The sequence below is a fragment of the Artemia sp. Qi Xiang Cuo genome, chromosome 1 (assembly GCF_049724085.1).
Source record: "Artemia sp. Qi Xiang Cuo chromosome 1, ASM4972408v1, whole genome shotgun sequence".
NCBI lineage: Eukaryota > Metazoa > Arthropoda > Branchiopoda > Anostraca > Artemiidae > Artemia > Artemia sp. Qi Xiang Cuo.
Window position 1 is genome coordinate 48559977 of NC_142794.1, and position 26539 is coordinate 48586515.

The 26539-nt window shown below is 35.4% G+C and overlaps 2 protein-coding genes across 2 annotated transcripts in view; one reads left to right on the forward strand and one right to left on the reverse strand.

Moving 5' to 3' along the window:
* The first annotated feature begins 2883 nt into the window (after nucleotides 1-2883).
* LOC148956417 (uncharacterized) lies at nucleotides 2884-18997 on the forward strand. Its single transcript, XM_089108089.1, has 3 exons — nucleotides 2884-2956; nucleotides 11842-12239; nucleotides 18721-18997. Exons 1-3 carry the CDS (start codon nucleotides 2896-2898, stop codon nucleotides 18910-18912), a joined length of 651 nt encoding a protein of 216 aa, XP_088964215.1. The 5' UTR covers nucleotides 2884-2895; the 3' UTR covers nucleotides 18913-18997.
* LOC148956418 (UPF0488 protein C8orf33) overlaps nucleotides 18941-26539 on the reverse strand; it is a 52981-nt gene continuing 45382 nt past the window's right edge. The window contains exons 2-4 of the mRNA XM_089108102.1: nucleotides 25582-25794; nucleotides 23998-24132; nucleotides 18941-19086 (exon numbers count right to left, since the gene is read on the reverse strand). Of these exons, the coding sequence (XP_088964228.1) occupies nucleotides 18941-19086; nucleotides 23998-24132; nucleotides 25582-25753 (453 nt within the window). The 5' untranslated portion in view covers nucleotides 25754-25794. The remainder of the gene's footprint in view (nucleotides 19087-23997; nucleotides 24133-25581; nucleotides 25795-26539) is intronic.

Genomic DNA, 26539 nt, shown 5'->3' on the forward strand with positions numbered 1-26539 from the left:
CCCCGAGTAGGTTGTAGCGCAAAAAACGGATTCGTGTCTCTTGGGGGTCTAGAATAGAGAATTCCTAACAAGCAAACAACAGCAGATATTCTTTCAGTTTTTTCCCTTAGATGCAATAACTTAGCCTCTCTTTGAGCTTTTTAGGTATGAGAGAAAATAATAATGTTGTAGGAATTCCGAAATGTCCTGTGACGCTCACAAATGCATCCGGTAAAAACATAAACATTAATGTGTATATCACTAGTGGGCAACCCCTGAAAATACCAAATAAGACCCTAGGAAATGACTCAAAAGACTCGTGACATCATCGTCACCTAACGGAAAATCGTGAAACTAAAAAAGTCTTCCCGAAAGTATTGCCTAGGTTTCTACTGCACCATTTTATATTTCACGACAAGCAAATAATTTAAAAACACCGTTCTTTGCTATGGAGTGGCAGGTGTTTCAGGGCATACTCTAAGAGTGTTTTTAATATATTTTATGTAATTTATCTACAGAAGAACATTTTAAAACAAATATTTTGCTATAGACATTCAAAATTACAAATTTCGTTTTGTTTAAGAAAAAAATTAACTTAGTAATTTATTTAAAACAGCATACTTTTGTAGAAAACACAGTAAAATAATAATTACTACAGACTTGTAATTTTTTTCATTTTCACTAACACCTCTATTACACTTTAAATTTGTGATTCAATATTGAAAAAACTGTACCATTCCGCAACAAAATTAAAATGTTTAGAGTTGACATCAACAATTTTTTTCTTCCTTTGTATTTTTTTTTTCAAGCTTTTATTTGAGAGAATAACAAGGCTCTTGAAGATGAGGATCAGAGGCGGGAAGGAAACAAAACCTAGGGAACATGGTCTTAGGATACGTCAGTCTGGATAAGGGGGATACTGTCTCTAAAATACATAGGAAATACTTGACTAGAGATGTATCTACGAGCACCATATATTTTTCTTGTTCACAAATACAAAAGACCCATGAACGACTTTAAACAAGTGAACAAGTTTAACACATTTAGACAAGTAGAACAAGTGAACAAATTTATTATGAAAATTTATTTAAAGAGTCTGATTCACTTCGAACTACATGGAAATTAATCAAGGAAAAATTGGAAACAATACTAAGACAATACACCCTGAAGTGATCATAAATGACAATGGTATTGAATTGAAGTGGAAGGATGTTGTTGCAAATTATTTTTGTAATAATTTTTCATATATTAGTGCTACTGTTGAACTGAATTCCCTTGAATCTCCGTTTTATTAATATAAAGAATATCTCCCGCCATCTGAAAATTATAATATATTCCTGACCCCTGTTACTTCGGTGAGTTCCAGAAAGTCATTATTAATTTAAATAATGGTAATTCCCAAGGTCTAGATCGGCTCTCCACAAATATTCTAAAAAGAACTTGCTTCTGTAATCCATGTCCCGTTGCTTCATATTTTAAATGCATCTATATCATCAGGGATCTTTTCATTTGATACGCTAAACATGAAATTTTGCTGGGAAAAAAAATTAGTACCACAGGTATTAGAGGTAAAGACCCAGATCCAATAAAATCTTGACTGCATTGCCAAAAAATTCAGATAGAAATAAATGGGCACCTGTCAAGCCATATTGTTATTGATGACATTAGAGTCCCCCAGGAATCAATATTAGGGTCATTACTATTTTGATTTATATAAATAAAATTCCGAGGCGCTTATCAGTAATTTTTGCAGATGATACGGTGTTGACAATAAAAGCTAAACCCCATCTTTTTTGGTTCAGAAAAGGGTGAAAGCAATAAAATCTTTAAATAACTGGTTTGTATGTAACTACCTAGCTCCGAGCTTTTCCAAAACAGAATTCATGATTTTTGGGCGGTCACAGCGGGCAGTAAATAGAATTTTCATAGAAGAGTTAATTGTAAACCAAAGTAGGATAAAAAAAAGTAAATTCATTTCGTTACATTGGTATTATTCTCGATGAGCTTTTATCTTTCCGTAAGCATTCTAATTATTTGAGATTGAAACTTGCCCATAACTTAGGTTGTCATCACAAACACAAATGTTTTTATGATAACACAAATATGTGTTTCCTTTTTCATCCTAAAAATTTTATACCATTCTGTAATTGAATCATATCTTAATTATTGCCCTGTAATCTACCTCAACCCATTTATGGTTCATCTGTAACCTCTTCAGATAATTCAAATAAGCCAATTAGAATTATGGGTACTTTTGTTCATCGCCCAGTGAGGCTTCAAAATCTCTCGGAAACCCAAACTTTATTTGTTTTTCTCAATATACTTAATCTCAAACAACTAAAAGACCTGGGTATTATGATATCCAATCTTCAACAATCTATTTCCATGATTTGGGTATAATTGAAATTCCCACTTTTCCTGCCCACCACGCCCGCTCCAAGAAGGATCGCCTTCCCCCAATCAAAGTGGAAAGAGCTAGATTCTCAATCAGATACCAGATTCCTTATATTGTAAATAAAAAGTAATTTAGTAGAAATGTTCCCAAGTTTCAAGAGCTGACTTTCTTCGAAAGACATATTTCAAAACTAGTTCTTTGACTGGATGTTGGGATTGATAAATAATAGATATTTTTATGAAATTTGTTGTGGTGTTTTCGTGCTGGGGTGGCCTCTGTTGTCTCCTACCTTGTATACTTTTTTTTATTGATATCCTTTTGTTATTTTGGCATTTTCTTATATCTGTTTATGGCCGACAAATCGAGCCCTGCTCCCCCTCTACCAGTTTAGAAAATTATTTATCGTGGTATTTTGTCAATAGAAGATCCTGTCGTGTCTTGCACCGAAGGAGCATTTACGTTTTTTCGGCAAGGGGTATATGACAACATTCATTTTCGAGCAAAATATTTTAAACTTTAAAATGTTGGCTAGCCCTTGGAAAATATTTTTTAGTCAACGCCTCTGGGATTTGTCTGTTAAAGGTTAGTAATACTCCTTATAACATGATTAGGTTAATTTTAAACTTACAGAAATAGATTCAGAGCCTAAATTACACTTTGAGAATATTTTTTCAGCTGCTGTCTCCACCATTCCCCTCCAAAGGGCAGTAACCTCTAATGATCTTAGCAAAATTTATGAGTATAAAAATTTTAGAAGTAAACTTGAAATTAAAATAAATTTTTATTTTCTTAAATTATGTACTTTGCTATATTGCAGATGAGCACACCACTTGACATTTTTTTGTAGCCTTTGCCATTTCCACATATAGACTACTAGCCTGGGGTAAGATACAATGTTCAATTGAGCAAATTTATGTAAAACTAAAACCCTTGCATGGTATTTGTTTAGCCTTGTGACACCTGATAAGGAGACATGTTAAGAAAACAATTCTTACTTTAAAATATGTATAATCATCCTAGTTTTTATTTAATCCAAAGGGAGAACCTTTATCATCAAGTCTTTCCTCTAAAAATCCTCAAAAGAAAAAAAGTTTCCAAATATCACCACTTTGAAAATTCAATGCTAAAGTTTTTAAATTGCCGCCTAATAAGTTCTTTTATAGATAGCGTTCATGCCGGTCTTTTTAATATTTTTTTTTTAAAGAGTAGTGGCGAAGGGGGAATAGCAGTGGCATAAATACAAATATTAAAAGCAGTGGTTAAAATCAAAATGTTGTATTTTCAGCGAAAAACCAAAAATACAAAATATAAACAGCATTGAAAAGAAATGAAATAATATAAAAAAAATTATATAAAAAATCCATTGATTTTGAATTGAAGTTATGAGGTTAGATTAGGTTACAAAAGATGCATGGAATTTCCATAATTTCAATTTACCACTACTTTTTCTTTAAACACATTTTTTGACACACATGCTAAACGCTATCTATAAAACAACTTATTTGCCAGCAGTTTACAGCAGCAATTTCAAAAGACTTAAGCATTGAATTTTCAACGTGGTGATATTTGGAAAATTTTTCTCTTTTGAGGATTTTTAGAGGAAAGACTTGATGATAAAGGTTCTCCTGTTGGATAATATAAGAACTAGGATCATTATACATATTTTAAAGTATGAATTGTTTTCTTAACATGTCTCCTTATCAGGTGTCACAAGGCTAAACAAATACCCATTGCACTTTTTTTTATCAAAGAGGATTTGAGAAGAATTGTATATATTAATGAATAGCTCAAAATATAAACTGTGTGTCAATATGGTTATTGTTAAATATATTTAACATCAAACAATTAAAGACATTAGTTTATTGACTTACCTACAAGGGCATATTTTGTAGATATTAATTATGCTATTTTGATGTAGGGTAAAGGTATTGACGATTTGACAGTTTTTGTAAAAAATAAGTTTTTTATTCCAGAAGTCCTAATTTAAAGACTTTTGTTTTGAAGAGGGTTTCAGTATATAGGGAAACATCTAGGAATCTAGGCTAATTGTTTGATGAGAAGTTTGAAGTTTTATCTGAAAAGGGTACAAAACTCCAATTTTTTGAAATTAGAGCACTTTCACCTACAAATTCAACACAACAAAAAAGCTACCTTTTTTCAACACAGGTCAGAACCAATCTGACACATGTTGAAATACTTGGGGAATACATGTGGGCAGAACCTGGTGCATTCAACATATGTTAAAATAGGCCTACTTGGGGAATACCTTGTGGGTGGAACTGGGTGTACTGTATTTAAAATGTATATTCTTGTTTCTTTGTTTTTCTTTAAATTTATAAAAGTATAAAACACTATTCAAAAGTAGAAATAATAAAACTAACAAAATTGTTTCAAGTATATAGTATTTAGTATAACCAAATTTGTTGAACAAATTTTAATACATAGCATTAAATACAAATAGTATTTAGTATAACAAAATTGTTTCACTAGCATTTTGGAAGGGATAGGGTCTAGGAAAACAGGAGTGGATTTCAAGAAATTTATGCAGTTTATGATCATTGTATTTGATTTAGTGGATTTTATTATCATATGCAGGTTCTTAGCTTCATCCAAAACATAGGTCAGGATATTTTTGGAGAGGGGTTTACCCCCCCCCCCAGAAAATAAGATTTTCCAAATTGTAGAATTTTTTTAGTTATATTGATAAGTGCTAAGGAAAGGGAAAAATGACTTCCTTGCAAACCTTGGCAATTTTTGGCTGTAGCAGGCACCCATAAATTCAACAGCTATATTTTCTTCAGTGGACCCTGGAATTTTGACACCAATTATTTCTCATTTGTTTTACATGTTCAACAAAGTTTCAACAGAATCACCTATATTTTGACAGGGCCTGTTGCTGTCTGTCAAAAATATTGACAAGTTTGCTACAAGATATTTGCAAAAGAAATAAATCAATTTATAGAGGCCATTATCTATATTTGAATTTGACTGAAGGAATATTTTTAGTGCACCTGGTATTCCACTGCATGAAAGAAGAATTTTTTGACACTTGGAACCTATTTTTGACAATGTAATATTTGTTGCCATTTAAATTTAAATTTATTAAGAAAAAACTAGTGTGACTAGAATTCAAATAAAATCAGATATATTCTGATGCATTGGTGCTAATCCCAACTTTTCTTGGCAATAAATAACCAAGTAAACAGAGTTTGAACATTACATACCTGAAAAATTGTCACGAGCTCCTTTCTTGTCAACTGACTGAATTAAATGTTCTTTTCTTATCTGGGTTTACTGGATATTATTTCAACGTTTCCTATCATTGGAACACAAAAACAGTTTCAAGAGATGGCACTCAAAGTCAAAGCTAAGCATAGTTATTCCATTTTGAATGTAAATTTTGACAGGGGTTCCAAAATTGCAATGTCATATCATTGGTACCTTTACCCTATATATCCTTTCAATTATATTCAAATATTAACTAAAAGCTGATTTTCAGGCCTCCCATTGGGTTCATAATATAGAAAAAAAAGGTTCAGAAAGTTCATATTTTTCTTGCCATCAGCTGGAAAGCACTTGTGGTTTTTTTTCCTTATAAAGGACAAGCAAAGCAAATGTGCAAGAGTTTTATTCAGCTGAGACTTGATGAGCAATGGGATACTCTTGATGAGCATTTCCTAAAATTCATCCCTAAGAAAAGACCAGAACTGATGAAGTCCAGCAGATACCAAGAGATATCTTGTAGTCTTCCCAAGGGTACCACAACAAAGCATTAGTCCTCTTTGTTATATCTTTTGGACAGCTATTTGCTCAGTTCACAGAATTGTTTCAATGTGAAAAACTACCTATCCATATTCTCTATGACAAAATGCATTGACTAGTAATGATGACTACCAGCTGTTTTGTCAAGCAAAATGCTTTGACTGATATTCAGAAGAAAAACTTTTTCTGAACTCTCCTATTCAAGCAGGATTTCTTACATCCAATAAAGTAGCATGCAGGTATGTTGTGGAAGAATGCATGTCAGAGGCAGTGGTGGACCCAGGGGGGAGGGGGATACCCTCCCCCCTTAATGTAGTCTAAAGTAGTATAATTTACTTAATTAATGCAAGTTTGCGTTAATTAAACTTGCTCCTAATGCAAGTTTATCAGATCAACCTATTCCCCCCCCCTAAAAAAAAAATCTTGGATCCGCCCCTGGTCAAAGGAACAAAAAGTTGATGCTCTGAACTTCAGGAGTAGTACAAGAACTGATTACCTGGCCACTTGACACCATATTGAAGAGGAATCACTAGGTCAAAGTGCCCTTCAGAATTTCCAGTGCCTGCAGCCAGATGATTTGAATCCAGAGACAAGAACTTTGTGGAAATCATTAGATTTCTGCCTTTCCATGTTAATACTTAAGCTGCTATTGATGAATGGAACTTGTTCCAGCTGGAACCAAGTTTGTCTAAGACATTGACTTCATTGATGGTTGATGTTTTAAGGAACTCAGTTTTTAGTCTGAAAAACTATCAAGGACAGACAAAATATCCCCTTGTTTCAAAGATAGTAAAAGCAGCTCTAGTAAATGCTGATGTTGAATGTGACTTTTTGGTCAGGACAGATCCTGGAAGCTGAGCAATCTAGACAGGCTGAACAGGAGTCCAAAAGGAAAGAAGAGGAAAAAAAGAGGATGTTATCTGAGAAGAAGATTATTGAACACCTGTAAAAATATTTGATTTTGAAGAAGTCAGTTGAAAAGGAGAGAAGAGACAAGTTTCAGAAAGGCTTCTTCAAGAAGCTGAAAAAAGCCATAGATACCAATGACTGTGAAAATAAGCCTTGCACAAAGTATGATTGAGGCATTGAGCTGGAAGATGCGCAGAGAAGATAAGGTAGCCAGAGAGGTTGATCTGATACAGAGTAGGGTTAAGAAACAAAAGTCCTCCTAAATTTTATCCTATTTTGCCAACAAGAAGAAATAGAATGGAGTATTTTGTAGTGTTGTATTTTGTTCTGTTGTATTGATAAAATTAATGAAAAAAAAGAAGAACACGTGCACTAGTGATGAAAACACCAACTACTGCTTTTTGTGTCCATGGATAGTTTCTGAGATGCACAAATTGTAAATTTAGCTTCATAATTGGTTCATTAAAAGCACAATCAAAAGTTCATATAGTTCATATTTGTGTGGTCAAAAGTTCATAGAGTTCATATTTTTGCAAAAAATCGATTTGGAGACCTGGATTTTCTTTAGACTCTAAAAATATAACCATTTTTAATTTATGCTGACAAATCATTGGTGAACATTTTGCCAAGAAGATGGGCTCTTGTTTCTGCCCTCACATTGCATCATGATGTAGTAAAATGCAGGTGGTCTAATAATCCATCTCTGTTTTTATGGAATGCCAAAGAAAAGTGGTCTTTCCCAAAAAGCATTCTTTAACCCTAATTGTTACCATCATATATCCAACTTTGAGCCCTGAAGCAACACTTTGTGGTATAAGCCTAAAATTAGGGTTGTTGAGAAGGAAACTTAGGAAAAAGATATTATTACTTCCACATTCTGAAAAATATAAATGAGGCCAACCAAGATTCCCATATGTGAAGAGTCCCTCTTCTCTTTGAAGAGGCTTACACAAACGAATTTTAGAAGCACAATCATAGGCAGCACAATAGCACTGCCTAAGTAAAGAACAATGTTGGCACAATGTATTGTTTATTTTTTCTGTTTTTTTTTTCTAGACCAGGGCATTTTGTATTGAAGGAGCTGTTGTAGAAATTTTGGAAAGGGCTCATTTGATAGGAAACTGGAATGGCTAGTGCCCTTTTTAATAGTCGTAAGTGATTGGAAGCCCACTCTTTCCATGCCCACCATTTCCCCAAACACATCCAATAAAAATTTTGAGATAGCCATTTTGTTCAACATAGTTGATTTCCAGATAGAAATTATGTTTTTGACCAGGACACTCCCCCCACAGCCCTCAGGGCAAGGGTTGTAAATTATGCCCTGGTGGCATATAAGGTTTTTATTGAAAGCTTTGTCATAGAAACTTCAAAAAGGGCTCATTCAATTGGAAATTGAAAGGGCTAGTGCCCTTTACAATAGTTGAAAGTGATTTGAGGGCAACTAACCTCCCTCTCAAGCCCACCTTTTCCCCAAACACATCCAATCAAAATTTTGAGACAGCCATTTTGTTCAATGTAGTTGAAAGTTCGGGAAATTAGGTCTTTGAGGATGACAACCCCCCCCCCCCCACAGCCCTTAGGGCAAGGTTTGTAAGTGGTGCTCTGGGGGCATATCAGGTTTTCATAGAAAGCATTGTCATTGGAACTTCAAAAAGGGCTTATTTGATTGGAAATTGAAATGGCTAGTGCCCTTTTTAATAGTCAAAAGTGATTGGAGGGCAACTAACCCTCCTCTCATGCCCACCATTTATCCAATCAAAATTTTGAGATAGCCATTCTGTTCAGTGTAGCTAAAAGTTCTGGAAATTAGGTCTTTGAGGATGATAACCCCCTCAGAGCCCTAAGGGCAAGGCTTATAAGTTATGCTCTGGGGGCATATAAGGTTTTTATAGAAAGCATTGTTGTAGAAACTTCAAAAAGGGCTCATTCAATTGGAGATTGAAACGGCTAGTGACTTTTTAGTAGTTAAAAGTAATTCGAGGGCAACTAATCCCCCTCTCACGCCCACCTTTTTTCCAAGCACATCCAATCAAAATGTCATGCCTTCCAATCACTTTCAATTGTTAAAAAGGGCACTAGGCCTTTCGATTTCCAATCGAATGATCCCTTTTTGGGTTTCTACCACAACGCTTTCTATTAACACCTTATATGCCCCTAGGGCATAAATTACAACGCTTACCCTAAGGGATGTGAGGGTGGTTGTCATCCTCTAGACCTAATTTCCAGAACTCTCAACTACGTTAAACAAAATGGCTGTCTCAAAATTTTTATTGAGTGAGTTTTGGGAAATGATAGGTGCGGAAGGTGTGTTATTTACCTTTCAATCACTTTCGACTATTGAAAAGGGCGAAAGCCACTCCAATTTCCAATCGAATAAGCCCTTCTTGAAGTTTCTACGACAATTTCTTCAATACGAAGTGCCCTGGTCTAAAGGAAAAAAATTAAAACATTGTGCCCTGGCCAACATCATTCTTATATACCCACCAGGGCATAACTTAAAACCCATGCCCTGAAGGTTGTGGGGCAGTAATCTCCTCAAAAACATATTTTCTCCCTGAAAATCAGTTACTCTGAACAAAATGGCTATCTTAGAATTTTTATTGGATGTGTTTGGGGAAATGGCGGGCATGGAAGGGGCGTTAGTTACCTTCCAATCACAGTCGACTATTATAAAGGGCACTAGCTATTCCAATTTCCAATCGAATGAGCCCTTTTCGAAGTTTCTACAACAACTCCTTTGACACGAATTGCCCTGGTATGAAAAAAAAAAAAATACATTGTGCCAACATTGTTCTTTGCTTAGGCAGCGCGATTGCGCTGCCTATGATAACATCCTGAACCGCCTAATGATCTTTTACCTATCTCTTTTCATCCGAAAAATCAGAAAGAAAAATGAGCAGAATTTTAAAGTGGAAGGTAGAATTTTTGTTTCAAGAAAAATTTCTTTTTCTCCTTCCTACGAACCGATATACATGGCGAGCCCAAGATAACAGTATTTATCTTTAAGAAACAGATTAGCCGGGATCACGGTTGAAGCTCGAAGGTCGATATCGATAAGCAAAAAAGAGAGAAAAAAACGGCGAATTATTAGTGACGCCGCCGCCGATAGAATCAGCGGCGGCGACAGCGCGCTGATGCAAGCTAGGCGGCGCGCCGCCGTTTTTTTCGGCGCTGCGCCGCCGACTTTTCGGCGCGGCTTCGGGGTCTACTTGGGGGCATATAATATTTTTATAGAAAGAGTTGTTGTAGAAACTTCAAAAAGAGCTCATTCGATTGTAAATTGAAAGGGCTAGTGCCATTTTTAATAGTTGAAAGTGATTGAAGGGCAACTAGCCCCCCTCTCATGCCCACCATTTACCCAAACACATCCAATCAAAATTTTAAGATATTCATTTTGTTCAACGTAGTTCAAACTTCTGCAAATTAAGTCTTTGAGGATGCCGCCCCCCCCCCCCCCACACACACACACAGACACAACTCAGGGCAAATATTGTAAGTTATGCCCTGGGGGCATATAAGGTGTTTGTAGAAAGAATTGTTGTAGAAACTCAAATTACAAATGCTTGGAATTGTAAAACAACAGAGATTTTACCTAAGACAGTGACATTTGTTTAGGCCTTACAAATATTTTGGCTAGTTTGGGCTAGTTTTGGAAATAGTCTTTCGGTGGGGGGGGGGACTTTAAAAAGCACATCAAAAATATGATTGATATAAAAATATGATGATATAAAATCATAAGAAAAATATGATGATATAAAATTGATATTTAATCCCTCTTGATTTCTGTGAATATTTCTGGTCTACGCTATTATTATGAAAGTAAAGAGTAACCTTAACCATCGAATTGAGCAGAATTTATTCCTGATGGGTGGGGGGCTACCCGTTCCTCATCCTCACCTCCGCCTCATGGTCGTAGAAACTTCGGATGATGCTCATTCGATCAGAAACTGATAGTTCTAGTCCTTTTTTTATAAGTCAAAAGTGATTGGAAACCAACCAGCTACAGGGGGAGGGGGCGCATAGAGCAAGTTAAAATATATTTCCAAGTTTTAAAAAGAGTCAAAGCTTTTTTTTGTATTTATCTGACATTGTTTGGTGTTATTCTACAACTCAGGTGTTTCTTTTAATAAACATAGAAGCTTAAAATTTACTGACAGAAAATGAAAGCATAATATAGTGAGAGAAGGAAACATACAATTGAAAGCACTTGGAGCTCCTTATCATGTATAAATGGCTTTTTTAACATAACTCTGGAAATACTTTTTCCCCTGAAAAATTGATGAGAAAACCTTCCTTTTATATTAAAACGTTTTAATTTATTAGCGAGCCTGTTTTTTCGAAAAGTTGATTACAACCAAGAATTACCCCTTCCCTCCCTTTAACTGAGTTTTTATGTCGCCTATCCCGATGAGGTAAAGAAATACAAGTTTTGCTCCAAAAACAAAACACAGCTGTAGTTCTCTACCTTTCAACAAAATATTATAAGCATAAGCAAAATGGTATTGCAATAAATCACTTTTCAGGATTAAATAAAGCTTTGATGACTTGACTTGTCTCATTTCATTTGGTTCTACTTCTTATAATTTTAAAACATTATTCTTTCTTTTTCTTTTGATAAAAGTCTTGGATGCTGTTTTTGAACGTCTTTATATCCTAAATACAATCTTTTGTTTTGAAGTTAATGGGAATTAATGAGCATATATCAGCTTTCATTTAGATGTATATTACTTCCATTTTGTTTTCCACAATACTTCAATTTAGATGATAATCTATTTCAGCACCTATTTTTTATTTAGGTAAATTTACATATCCTCTGGGCACTACCCTTGCAAGAGCTTATGGATCTGCTGAATGTCAACGCCCAAAAATTGTAGAAGTACCTCCAATTGTATTGCAAATTGGAATCTGTAACACAAATATAATTTATAGAAAGGCACCCTCAAGTGTTCCTCTGATCACAAATATTGAACTTCCCAATTTCAGAAAAGTGAAGGAAATCAATTCTCCTGATGTAAGCAGGGGAATAATCGGTGATCCGTCAAAGCCTTTTCCAAGAATAGAAGCTGCAAGGATGATTGTTATTAGAAAAAGGAAAATGAGGAAACATAAGCTGAAGAAGTTGAGAAAGAGGATGAAGTTTGTATTTGAAAGAATTAGGATGCGAAGAGAACAAAGAAAAGAGAAGGTTTTCCAGGTATTTTACTGTTCTATTGCGTATTCATTCTAGCCTACTTTAAGCTTGCAAAGCTCCATAAAAATGCCCTGTGATATTTCTCAGTGGTTAAATTATGAGTATTGTAATATTATGAAGTGTTGTATTTTATTTGCTGAACAAATTTGAAACCAACTAAAAAGTACCCTATATGGTACAGAAACTATTTACCAAATAGTTTTAAGTATAACAAGGTGCATGTCAAACAAGAATATTTTGACCCCTCTCCCTCAGAAATAACTTTACGGTGTATAAAATACCTGAGAATTCAAAATACCCGTATGGTTCATGTTGTAAATGAACTAATTTCATGCAGAGAATAAGATTAATTTGACTCTTAAATCCATCATTACTGTCATTGGTACACTCTCTTACCAATTAGAAGGGGGAGAGATACCATTGGATTCTTTTGAAGGGGTCAAAACGTAAAAGAAGTGACTAGATTTGTTCTGCAGGGGAGTAGTATCCCTCTCCTTTTTAGGAATGGCCGCTTTCAACATTTCTCATCCATCAATGATAAAACCATTTGCTGTTGAGGTTAGTTCAGTATAGAATCGGGAGTTTATCTGGGTTCTGTCCTATCCTTGTCTATATAACTTTATTTAATGGCTTTTTAGCTAAGGAGCGCAACAAAGACTACGGGGAGCAAGGTAATAAATGAGAAGGTAAAGCCTTCCTTGAAGCAGATCATATAGATGGCTTGAGTGTTCTAGATAAAAATGGTAGCAAAGCAAATGTTTTTTTTCGAGGTTTTGAGAGTACAGAGTGGGAGAATATGCTGGAAAATTAGTGTTAAGAAGACTAACTTGCTTAGACTAGTAAGAAATGAGAATGAAGAGGCAATATTAGTTTGCGAGATGATAAATCAGAGGAATAGTTTCACTTACTCGGCTAGTATTCTTAGTAAACATAGTGGATGCCGTGAAGATGTACAAAGTTTGGAAGAATCGAAAGATGTCTTGTAGCTAAGGTTTAGAATATTGGAGGCCATAAAAATGCCAAAAGTGAAATATAAATCTAAAATGTGTGCGCATCAGTAAGCTGAGCAACATATGCTAGATGCTTTTCAGAAAAAGTGTCTTAGGATAGTTTTAGGTAACCATTTCACTGACCACGTATTAACAATAGGATGTTTGAATAAGTGTGGATCAATCGCACTTTCAAGAGAAAAATTAAGGTGGACAGGCCAAGTTTAATGGATTGCCAAAAATCATTCTTTCTAGCCAATGATGTAGGGCAAACATAAAGCATGTTACCCCTGAATTGAGGGTGAATAGGTCCTTAGAAATGGTTTGGCGAAAACTCAAGAGCTTCATAGGGGAAGTAAAATGTGCAGGTTTGTACAATTTATGGTAGAGGAGTATGTGCTGCTTTACTGACCTCAGGCGACTGGGGCTGTGATGAGTTGCTTGTGGTGTTAATAGTATTTGGAAGGTGAGGCGTTCCTTTGAACTGTTTCATAGAGACCCTCTCCCCTCTCTGTGTGTGAGGTATCATAGCTCTTAATAGGGTTTTGTAATTACTTGTAGGTTATTTTGTCGCCAAATACTAAGCTTTTGCTGTTATATGAATACAAATATCATGTTCTTGTGGCTTAGTTCATCTAGAATTTCGTTTTCGGACTAAGTTAGCCCATAAACAACTGTATTCTACTTGAGGATGTTTGATGATATTCCTTTATTTGATATCATTGCCAATCATGTGGTCAACCATGACAATAGCTTGTGCTTAACGCCTTGCATCCCAATACGATCCTATTGCACTGGAAAGTATTTTATAACATGTCCGTTTATAAAACAAACGCCAGAAAGACAGTTCTCAAAATACTTAATCGATCAGTTTTGCAACTAATATGGTTGATAAAAACTGCCAAGTTGATAACATTCTTTTAGATTAAAAAAAAGACCTTGCAACAAAGTTTAGCGTTCCCTTTTAATTATCACATGAAAATACAATAGAAATTGTTCAAATGTTGTTGATTGGATTTCTGCATTCCTTTTTCGGTGTGCCAAACTGGATGAGGTATACCAGACAAATACATTAAAGTGATTAGTGCTATGTACGAGAATAACACTGCTGCGGTTAAGGCAGGAAATGAAGTTAGCAGCTGGTTTTGTATTAAATCAGGAGTTTAGCAGGGTTGTGTTCTATCTCCCTTTGTATGGATTATTTTGATGGATTTTGTATTAAGGAGCACAGGAAAGGCAATGGGAGACCACCGAATCAAATGGGGAGGAAAAAGTCTCCTGGACTTAGATTACGCTGATGATTTAAGCATCCTAGAGGAAGCTATGAGCAAAATGAATGAACTTTTAGAGGTTTTGCGAGTTCAAGGTGTTAGAATAGGTTTTAAAATTAATGTTAAGAAGACTAAGTCACTAAGGCTAGGAATAAGTGAAGATGGAAAGGTGACGTTGGGTAATAAAAAGATTGATCAAGTGGGCAGCTTCACTTACCTTGGTAGTATTATTAGTAAAGATGGTCGGAGCAGTGAAGATGTTAAAAGTAGAATAGCCAAGGCTCAGGGTGTTTTTTCACAATTAAAAAAGTTTGAAAGAATAAGAAGATAAACCTGCAAACCAAGATTATAATATTAGAAGCTACAGTGATGACAGTTGTCAAATATGGCTCTGAAGCATGGGCGCTTCGAAAAGCGGATGGAAATTTGCTAGATATTTTCCAGAGAAATTGCTTAAGGATTGTGCTGGGTACCCGGCTGACTGACCGTATTTCAAACAATAGGTTGTACGAAAAATGTGGTTCAATACCACTCTCTAGGGCTATAACGAAAGAAAGGTTGAGTTGGCTAAGGCATGTTGTGCAGATGAAGGATGACAGATTGCCGAAGATTGTTCTTTTCGACCAACCGTCTAGGGCTAAACGGAAAGCAGGTCGTCCTCGTCTAGGGTGGGAGGATGTCATAAAGAAATATTTAAAGGAAATAGGAACTTCGTCGGGGGGTGTAAAAAAGAGGCCCCATGTGAGGGTTTTAGACAATTAAAAATCAAATTGGTATCCTGGACATTTTGACTTTTTTTGGGCAAAAATTGATGTTTGCTGACACATACTGACAGAAAACGTCACTTTGGTGAGGCAAGATCTCTTTTATTACTTAAAAGGGCAATAGATATGCATAAAAATATTGAGGTGTGATTTAAATTATTGATATAATTTCGCCATATTTATGTCGTAGGCCTACATTTTTGAGTGGATATGGATTTTTGTTCCTATGAGTTTTCGGGAAAATCTTCTAGAGGGCTGAAGCCATCCTTACCCCCATCCCACTGACACCTTTGAATATAGTAAGATGGTGTTGAAAAGACTTATGAAACTTCACTTGTTGAGCTGGAAACTCATTTTACAGACCTTTTAAAATCTTGTGATTGTTCTGAACAACTTTAGCATGTTGATCAAATTTAGTTATTTTAATTCACATGATTTTTCTGTTTCATTTTATTATTTATTGAGTGAATGTCGTAATTTAATCCCAAATCTTCTTAAGACCATGATAGCTTTTATTCAAATCATCTGAAATCTGCTCCATCATTCATTTTAATAGGTTGCGTTTATGTTTTGAGACGTGTAGTATATTGCATGCCAGCAGTACCCCTGAGGCTGGGAGGCTAAATAACTTCCCTTTAAATAGTTCTCAGATACTTTGCTTGATAAAATTTTGACCATGCTCGCGCCAGAATTATTGTTCTATGGGTCCAAATGCTAGAATATCGTAATTTCCCATGGCGTGATCTGTTTTATTACTCGAAAAAGTTTCAAGATCTTTAAATCCCTCCTCGAATGAATCCTCTTTCGGTGATTTGGAAGTGCAGACTTTTGATGGCACATTCATGACTTTTCTTCTCTGGAAAAATAATAAATTTCATATTTTGTCGATAGCTGCTTTAGGATTCTCAAACATGTTCAATTTCACTGAATAATGTTCAACAAGACATGCTCAGTTTCCTGTGTGGTGATTTTTTGTTACCTAAAGAAGGCACCAGATCTTTAAATGTCCATTCGTATGAGCTCTTTCAATACTCAAGGATTATGGGCTACCATTCTTTTCTTAAAAAGTAAGACGTTTCATCATTTGTTGATAGCTGATTTATGGTTCTCGTACATGTTCAACCATTGCTTAATCATGGTTGCAGCGATAACCGCAACGCAGTAAAGGACAAACCACGGCCTGTATGAACCGAAAGTTTGAAAATACGTTTTGAACGAAATGGTTTAGTGAAAAAATTTATCATTCAAAGCTGATTCAGCAATGGTAACTATCATTTCGGTTAATACTGAAAGTAAAAGTTTATTGCGAAAACAGATTTATAGGAATTCGAACAAGAACCGGAATTCCCTTGAAAATAGAGTTGGGTCAAAATGAAAAGTGCACCAGGGCATCACCATTGTCAAAAGCTAACCGCTGGAGGATTGTAGTCTCTATCATGAACAACGAGGAAAATAGGTTGCAAGTTTATGCAAGGATAGCACTGATGTGTCTCCTTCTTTCCCTCTTTGTTATCCCAGGACGATCTTGTCTAACCGTTGGTCGTATAGTGTTGGGAAGGGTTTATTTGAACGAAAATTGCAATATTTAGTACTGTTTTTAAGTAATAAAAGAGATTGTGCCACACTAAAATAGGGTTTTCTGCTATTGTGGGTCATAAAACATAGATTTTTGCCCTAAGAGAGTCAAAATGCCCAGTGTGTCAATTTTCCTCGTCTACAACCCTCAGCTGAAGGCTTTGAAATCGTCCATCGATTTTTTGTTGTCTATCACCCTCAACCAAAGGTTTTGAGCCTTTCATTTTGAAAAATGAGAAAAAAAAAGTTTTTTTTTTAATTTGCACCTCTGGTCATTTTGACTATCTTTTGGCAAAATTGATACTTGATGGCACAAAATGGGGAAAAGGCCACTTTGATAGAGCACTATCACTTTCATTACTTAAAAGGGCATTAGATATTGCGATTTCCGAATAAAGGAGCCATCTCCTAACATTCTAATATCACTGGTTCGATACAGTCACCCCTGGGATGAAAAAAAATGAGGAGAAAAAATAGACATCAGTCTACCCATGCAAAAAAACTTGCTATTCATTTTCCTTTTGTTCAAGGTGGGATCTGCAATTTTCTTGTTTTGGGTTTTTGGCAATGGGGATTCCCTGGCGCTCTTTTCTATTTGATTCGACTCTCCATTTGGGAGGGGTTCCCATAAATTTATTTCGCAATAAATTTTTGCGATTAAGATTAACCGAGATTGTAGCTACCATCTCTGAATCAGCTCCGAATCGCAAATTTTCCTCATTAGACATTTTTGTTCGAAACGGGTTGTTAAACTTCCCGTTACTTTGGGCCGTGGTTCCTTCGTTCCATCTATCGCTGCAACCCTGATTATGCAGTGAAATAGAATATATATGAGATACCTAAAGCGATTTATGAGTTTTGTTACTTTCCAAAGTGGATGGTCAAATATATATCCATCCTTAGTCTGTAGTCCTAGATTATTAAAAGAGGGCTTGTTCAAATGGGCATTTAAAGATCTAGTGCCCTTTTCTAGTAATAAAAGCGATAATCCCACAGGAAATTGTCGCGCTCTAATGTTTTGGCCGGTTGAACATTTTGGCGCCAGCTTGGCCAGAATATTATCAAGCGAAAATTCTGAGAACTATTCAAAGGTGTTTTTATTTAGAATCCCAGTCTCAGAGGTAACACTGGCGTGCAGTGCACCATTCATCTCTAAACATAAGTATTTCCCTGGTTCGTTCTTTACTAGGTTGTAGCTGTCGCTGCAGCAATGAAAATGCAGCCCATCCAAATAAATGATTGAGTGGGTTTCACGTAATTTTATCAAATCTCAATATGGTCTTCAGAAGATTGTGATTTTAAGTTACTACATGCAGTCAATAAAAAATCAAATGAAATAGAAATGTCATGCGAATCAAAAGAACTACTCTATTAAAAAATTGATCAACATGCTAAAGTCGTTCAAAATTATCAAAAGAATTCGGATGGGCCGTAAAATGAGTTTCCCATTCATCAAGTGAAGGTCCATTCTTTTCAAATGGTTCAATTCTTTTTATTAAACGTAGAGCTTTCTAACATTTCTTTTTTTCCGCACCAACTTCAAACGGGGTATTCTTTAGCAAAATACTGTCATGACGACGAAGCTGTGACTGGAAAATCGTTTTTTTTTATTCATACATAGAATATTCGGATTATCCCCCAATTTTCTGCTTTTTTTATTCCAAAAATGAATAGCCAGTTTAGATCATAATATCAGGCATAAGAAAATTTCCCTTCATAATCATAAAAAAGTAAGAATATAATGCAGGAATCTAGTAGTCCGAAAAAAAAAACTTGGATTTGATTTTTAAAACCCAGATAAGTAAGAGCCCTTATTGTCACTCTAATTAATTATCGACATGCAATTAATTCTCGGTAAATCATAGATTGTTGTATCTTATTTCAGGGTGAGTTGATGTCGATGGTACGATCAGCCGAAGCCTTTGATCCGAAAACATACGTATCGGAGACGATTAAAAGGGCGACTTATACTCCAAAACTAGAGGACGTCTTACCCCCGAGACCAACTAGACGAACCTTTGAAAAGCCAAACATAGCATTCAAAATGCCTCTTCTCTACAAAAATCCTGGTTCATAGTCATACAATGTACATGAAGAATATTTTATTAATCCTTTTCAAGTGTTTTACCATCAATACAAAAATTAAAAAAGAATTCATCTTTCTTATGCATTTCATCAGGCAATGTCTGTTTTTTTCTTGCGACCAGTCCTTTTGCGGATGATGTAGCTGCTTTCAGCACCGGCAAAGCTTCTAAAAAGACGAAAAAAGATAGTATATAAAATCCAATTAAAGTTAGCATTGGGCGTCACGAGAAAACCAATGGAATAGCTGGGTGCCTTGCCGAAACATTTGTATTTTCTTTCAAACAGTCTTTACATTGGGCGCCAAAAAAGATTTAAAGATGCAGCTTTGAACGGGCAGAGATGCAAACGAAGAATCAGTCCTGCACAGTTAGACTGCACTAGAACCAAACCACAGCATCTATCTCCTAACTTGCATCTCTTAAACATGGGAAACATTATCCTGGTCGAGAACACTCATATACCTGTAATTTCATTGGTCATGTTCTACGGTCGAAGGCTGCCAAAAATCGCGGTTTTCGGCATTCCAAATGGGGCCTGACGTAGAGAAGGACGACCTCGAATCAGATGGAAAAACTTCAAAAGAAAATATTTAAGAAAGTCATGGAAGGAACTTAAAAATGGTGTTCTGAGCAGAATGGAGCGACGGTGGAGTGTGGATAGCTGTGTTGGCCCAAGGTGGATTGGCACTGCTGTAAGCAGTAACAAATAATAGTATTCTGAGAATCGGGCTTCAAGTACATCAACATTGCCAAATTCAACTAAATCTTATTTTTGTCTCTAGTGAATATATTTCAAAGCATAAAATCACTTTGTGAAATCACAAGTATTAAAACTTAGATAACATATAGATATATAAAAAGAAAAGAAATTATAAAAGGAATTCCGCAAAGCCAATGTATAAAATATAATGTCAGAAAGCCCAATAACATTGGAGGGATAAAAGCAAAGTTTCCAGTGGATAATTCAAGTTCGAAATAAACAAACAATATTCTTCAGCATCTAAATAATTTCGGAGACCACACTGCCTTTCCATGACGATAAATAAAAGTTCAAATAGTGATAAAATCCTTTTAATAGACAGTGATGATGATAACAGTGATAGAAATTCACAAAAATACCAGATATTTCGGTCACATATGCAGTGACCGAAATATCTGGTATTTTTGTGAATTTCTATCACTGTCTATTAAAAGGATTTTATCCCTATTTGAACTTTTATTTTTCTTCAGCATCAATTGTCTTTTTGCTCACAGATTGATATTAGTTCTCTTTTTTGTCTTTTTCTGCGTCTTTGGTCAATCGGGGGTGGCCAAGCAATAAGAAACATCGAAGGTTGGGTGAATGGCTTTAAACATGGTTAGGGAACTGAGAACTGAAACCGGTTTGTTCAACGCGGAACAATTTATGTTTCTGGACGAAAATATGCACCAGAGAATTGAGATCTGAAGTCGGTTTGGTTTCTGCTAAAATAATAATAGTAATAATAAATTATTTACTCCTAAAGGAAAGGTGAAATGACAAATTTATTTTATGCTTCGATTTAACAAGGTTTAGTTAAAATCAATGTTATTTCTTTATTTATAAAGCTAGAAATGGCGGTTATTAGAACCAGACTGATGACAGTTTAACCTATTTTTTAAAGAATTTCTGTGCTAAGATCGCAATAATCAAATAAATGTACATTTGAAACTATTAAATTTGTCATTCTTAGCATTTCTTCTGTCAGAAAGCAGATTGGATTATTCAAATTAGTAACACGCTGAGTTTTTCTCCGCTCCAACTCTTAACAGGAGCGATTCCTCTATGGGGGGGGGGGCGAGAGTCTTAATTCCAAGTGAGTGAGCTCCCTCCCCTACACACGAGAAATCCAAAAATACAATTAATGCTCGCATAATAAAAAGGAAAAAAAAAGTTTTGAGATATAAATACACATAGAAGTGACAAAAAACCATTGTCCACCAGCCTGTTCCCCCCTTCAGTTGAAACATTTTGGAAAATTGTTAAGGTTACTTGGTATCCTGTTATTCGGCCTAAAATTGCGAATTTTTGAATTTTATAATCCCTTGGAGAAACTTTGGGACCCATCTGCTACTTCGGTCTTGGTATTATGACAAGGGCGTCCATAGGAATTTTTCAGTGGGTACAGCTGAGGTTAAAAATAAAGTTTGTTTTCCCTCCAGAAAACGTCATATTGTTTCCAAATATTACAAATTTTGTACTTTTGCAGACATGTGATTCTAGTCCTTTGTCCCCCCTTGTAGGTATATTTGTTGCGTGAGCCTGTGGTATTCTATTAAATTTGATCTATTTTAATGGAGTCTAACTATTTAAATGATAAAAAGAGACAAATAGACATATGAAACTAAAAAAATAATAATTTTACAAAAAAAACTAAACCGTACCCCATTACTTCTGGTTTCCACCTTCTCCTTGAAAATAGTCTTATGACCATTGATGCAGGGATTCTAGCGTTTTTTCCATTTATTGTCAGTGTTCAAGGCACGCCCTGCGATTTGGCCTGACTCTCCTCAATTTTGTCAAACAACTACTTAGTTTCAAACAAACTATTACAGTCATTTATATTCAGTGTTCGCTCGTACGCGATGTTCGTTCGTACCAGCAGTTTCGGTACGAATTTTGCAATAATGCGTCACATCCCAACATTGTCTGACAAGAAGAGTTGCATGGACCCTTACGACACTTCTGCGATCGCAAAACCACCATGGAGAATGTTCGTATACTGTAACAATAGTCTCCCATGTTTTCCCCGAAGGGTCATTGCCCCTTCCCCCTACCTCTCCAGTGTCTATGGGAGACATCTGTATAATGACGATTTTTTTCCGAAAAACTCACCTTGAGAACCATGAAACTGTAAATTGTCTGGTACTTCAATCTCCCCATCCCCCTCTCTTTCTCTCTCTCTGTCTGAATTATTATTTGGAAAGGAACACGATTCATGGATGATTATGATTTTCGAATCAATATATTAATCTTAAATGTAAAATAGGGATTAAAAGAGGGAGTAGTTGCCACCTTCACATTCTAAAGAACCTTGGATCCAACAGTTTTTTTGAAACAATCTGTTAGTAAAGAGCGGCCCTTGTCAATTGGAACCAAAACTCTTAAAACAATGTTTTGATCAACATATATGCAACAACAAGATCCACTAATTATCCTGGTTCTAAATATATATAAAATGTATAAATTTTGAAGTTCCTCATAAAATGGCTACCACATGAATATTTGCAAAGTTTTAGAAATAGAAACTGAACTCCCCCGAAAAAAATGTGCCGTTTTGATGGAAATTATGCAGCGAAATTCGATATGTATAAGAACCCTAAAGCAACTATTGAAAAAAATATGACAAGTTCTTTCGTACTTTTAAAAAATATGGATTTTTTTCCTTTTCTATAGAAAGATGGTCAGTACGTGACCATCCGTAGTCCTTAGTCGTAGCTTATTAAAAGAGGGTTCATTCGGACGAACATATAAACGTCTACTGTCCTTTTAAGTAACAAAAGATGTCACGCCACAGGACATTTTCACACCATATCATTTTGACCCGTGATAATTCTCGACCCGTCGAGGAAACATTTTCAGACTCTTGAAAGCCTCCCAGTCTCAGAGGTCTGACTGTAGAATACTATTCATCACGAAGCATAAATGTAGTTTATAAAGACGAAACTTTGTTACAGACCGGTTATCAAATAAAACTCTGGAAAAATAGATAGAGTAATGCTTTCTGGACGACTGCTCAAGCACAAGGGCAATTAGAACGGAATAAAATGTATTTTTCACAAGAATGGAAAAGTTGCTTGCTGTGCATTTTCTTTAAATAATACAACTTTCAGTCAAACTGGCTTAAAACAGCTACGAGACTACCAAATAAGAATTTTTGCTTATCAATGCTGGAATGATGTTAGTCCAGAGGTTTTTCGTGATTATTTTAATGACAATAGGTCTTTGCACCATTATGAAACTCATCATGCTAGTGATTTCATTGTTCCGAATAGAAGTGGAACCAGGGCCGGCTTCCATACTAGATTTTCAGGACCTAATGTGTGGAACTCTATTCCGGAGAGCATTCGGGCGGCTGAGCACCTGGGGTTATTTAAAAATAAATTGGAAAAATATTTGTTAGGTCAAGGTTCATAGTTTTTTGTTTTTTTTTCTTTATTATTATTATTATTATTATTATTATTATTTATCTTTATTATTATTATTATTATTAAATGAATTGATGAGAGATTGATTTTTTTTTGTTTTTTAGTGTTTTTTGTTTTTTTATTATTATTATTATTTGTTTTTTTTTTATAGTTAATCATTAATTAGTAAATGAGTTGTATATACCCGCCCAGTCGCAAGTGCTTTTTGGTATCTTTCTTTCTTGGGGCGGGTATTGGCATATTTGTTAAATGTATTTTGATGTTAAATAAAATGAATTGAACTGAAAATTGAACTGGCTTAAAAGATAAGCAGTCACAGATTTGTTGCACTCTTAAATGCTTTCAGCATAGCATTATAAAGCTTCAGCGCAAAAAGCAGGGTGAAATGAGGGGGCGTCAACTATGCAGAATAATTCCTGTCCACCTTAAGTTTTAATATCGCTCTTTACTTTCATTTAGAAACTTCTTTTTTTTATTTAATTCTATACAAATCAGAGTCTAGACTCACATTTCAAATCTGTGTTAAACCCTGTTGATGGTACAATGTTTCAATTGGCACCAAATCAATGAAAAAATAATGTGCGTATGTGAAACATGTAAATCACGTCTGGAGGCGAGTTTAACCAGAACAACCTCCTACGAAGCAGTTAATTCACTAAACTCTTTCAAAACGCCAAAAAAAAAAAACAATACAATGAATTCTCTTATTGAAAAGGACCCCCCCCTACCTGACCCACATTCTGCCTGCGAATTTTGCATGAGACAGACTAGTGAACGTTCACTGCTGAAAGAAAAGCCACGTGTTAGAGGCGCAAATAAAAACGTCCCGATTAAAGTCACAGGAAGTGAGACTTCCCAGGAAGTGAAGACCGAAGAGTATATCTACGCAAATTAAACGACTAAAAATTTACCTTCTAGTGTTTTCGCTCTCTCCTGCTTCATTAGGGTCTGATAGTCTCCAATAGATTTCCTCATCACCATACGCTTGCTTGGCAAGGGCGAATTTTTGTTTTTCAGTGTGTCGACAGCTTTAATCAGGGTTTCAACTGAAACAAGATATAGGTTACAGCACAATTGAGTGGCTGCATAAATTTAATGGCATATTAGTAAAGATAACAGAACTATATTCATAAACGACCTAGACATGCATCTATTTAAACACACTAACAGTTGCAACAGAACAGAGTTTTTACGCTAAAGTTTTTATTGTTTAAAAAAAAGAGTTGTGAGAAAGTCAAACTTTAGCGTAAAGAGCGAGGCGTTGAGGAGGGCACAGCCCCTTTCATATACGGAATAATTTCTGTTCGTTTTAAGTTTTAATGTCGCTCCTTACTTTCTTTTTAAAAATTTTTTTTTATTTAAAGGCTGCTAAAGCGGGGGGTTTGGGGGGCGGCAGACCCCCAACTGTGCCTCCTAATCCCTGTACGTTTTAAGGTTCAACCTTGTAACTCAGCCTCTTTAACTCTTTAGGCGAAAAAAACGTAGTTTTTTTCAAATAATTTCTGCACGTTTTTGTACAGTTTATTACTTATTATTGCTTGACTAACTGTTAGCTGATTTGATAGCTTGCGGGCTTGCGGGCTCTTATAGGAAAACGATAAGAGCCCGCTTATAGCGGGTTCTTATAGGAAAACGAGGTTTTTCGTAAATGTAAATTCGGAGGATAATTTTTTCGGTCTGAAAATATCAAAAGGCCCTAACAGGTCGAATTCTGCTTCGAATGAGTCCACATTCACCCGGATCAGCTGCCAACTGTGGCCTGTAGGCGTGGCTAAGAAGAAAAAAAAATTTTGAACTTTAAGTGGCTATATTTGGTTTTTGAAAAAACCAGGGACGAGGTGATCGGATTGAGCTGAAATTTCGAGGATAAGCTCCTAGGCCCTAGAAAAGCTTAACCTCTAAATTTCAACCCAATCGGACAACGTTAAAGGGGGGCTGTGGTCGGAGGGTCGAAACTTCCGGCCCACTTTTACCCATGAAGATAAAGTCGGAGGAGGATGAAATTTTGCACGTTTCTTAGTTTGAGCTTGGGCTACAAAATGCAATCACCGCCGTCTCTCTGCAACCTCTAGGACCTGAAATCGCTTAACATTGTGGTGGGTCGCCTCTTTATAGAGGCACAAGTGTGCCTCCTTGAAGATTATCAGCAGAAATTACAGCAAACAAAAAAATTAAAACAAAAATTGGCGATGAGAATATGAGTCCTTTTAGAATAGTAAAACTAAATTGATTGTGACAAATTAGCTTATTTTTAGACATTGCATTTTCTCTGCAAACTTGATTATTATTTGATTTTGCAGTTTTTTCGAAAAAAAGAAAGCACTTTTACTTGTCCATTTTTTTGCATGTGGTGATGAAATAATAAAGTGGGTTCAGCATAGCATTTACCGTATTTCTATGGCATTTAATAATAGTAATAAAAAAAACAAAAACAAGTGACACTGCTAATAGAAAAAAGCAACATGCACTTCACAACAGGACAAAATACACAATACCTTTCTTTTGTGGTAGTTTTTCTGCACGCAGAATAATCTCCAAGCGCTTGACACACCAATCTACTTCTTCATCCAAGGTAAACGCATCTTTTTCTTGTTCATTTCCTTTGGTCTTTGCAATGGTATTAGCTGATTTTTTTCCAGGGCTGCTATTTGTCTTTCTGCTCTCCATTGAATGTTAAGCTGTGGTTGAATATTTTTTTTCTATGATATCTACAAAGAAGATAAATGAAAGCAAGATTGAAAAGGTAATAGTTGAATTCTATGCTACACATTGCTTTCACTATTTACTCAATGTGACAAACTTCGATGCATTCAATATTGGAAAACAGCTTTTTTACGAATTCATACTTTCAATACATACATACGTATCTTGATTAGACTTGAACGTACAGTTAGGATTAAGAAGAGAAAAAAATACCGGCGTTATCCTCTATAGCTTAGTATATTAAGTTCAATGGATCAATTGAAACAAAACTTTCTTTAGTATATTAAGTTCAATGTATCAGTTGATCGTCCGTCGTTAAGTTGAAATCAACTTGATTTTGCATTAAATCTTGTTGGTTGTCTTGCCTAAAATACACAGATGGATCGAAATTGGAACTTTATATTTTCTTTAAATAATTAAGAAATATAAAATGACTCCCAAAGCATCTTTTCTTACATGCTCAAGAAATCATAACGAAAAGTACCTCACAGATTTGAAAAAAAAAAAAAATTACACAATACCAATGAAAAACAACAACTCGCTGTCACAGCTGGATGCCTAGTTAGTGAGGTATCTCAGAAGAGCATTGAATGCTTAATCCAAATGTGATTGTTTTCAGGTCTTTATCCGTTGGTTTTTTCCTTGAAAGAAAGGTTAAACAACTAAAATTCTTTTCTACTGACAGATTGACTTGAAAATTGATAATCTGGACAGTAAGTATGTCATTCCATTGACAATGTATATGAAAAT

Bases quoted from the DNA above. Each gene is read 5' to 3' on its own strand.
- LOC148956417 (XM_089108089.1), top strand. From the start codon at position 2,896: ATGTTGGCTAGCCCTTGGAAAATATTTTTTAGTCAACGCCTCTGGGAT. The intron at 2,957-11,841 runs GTTAGTAATACT...TTTTTTATTTAG, and splicing joins CTGGGATTTGTCTGTTAAAG to GTAAATTTACATATCCTCTG. The intron at 12,240-18,720 runs GTATTTTACTGT...ATCTTATTTCAG, and splicing joins GAAAAGAGAAGGTTTTCCAG to GGTGAGTTGATGTCGATGGT.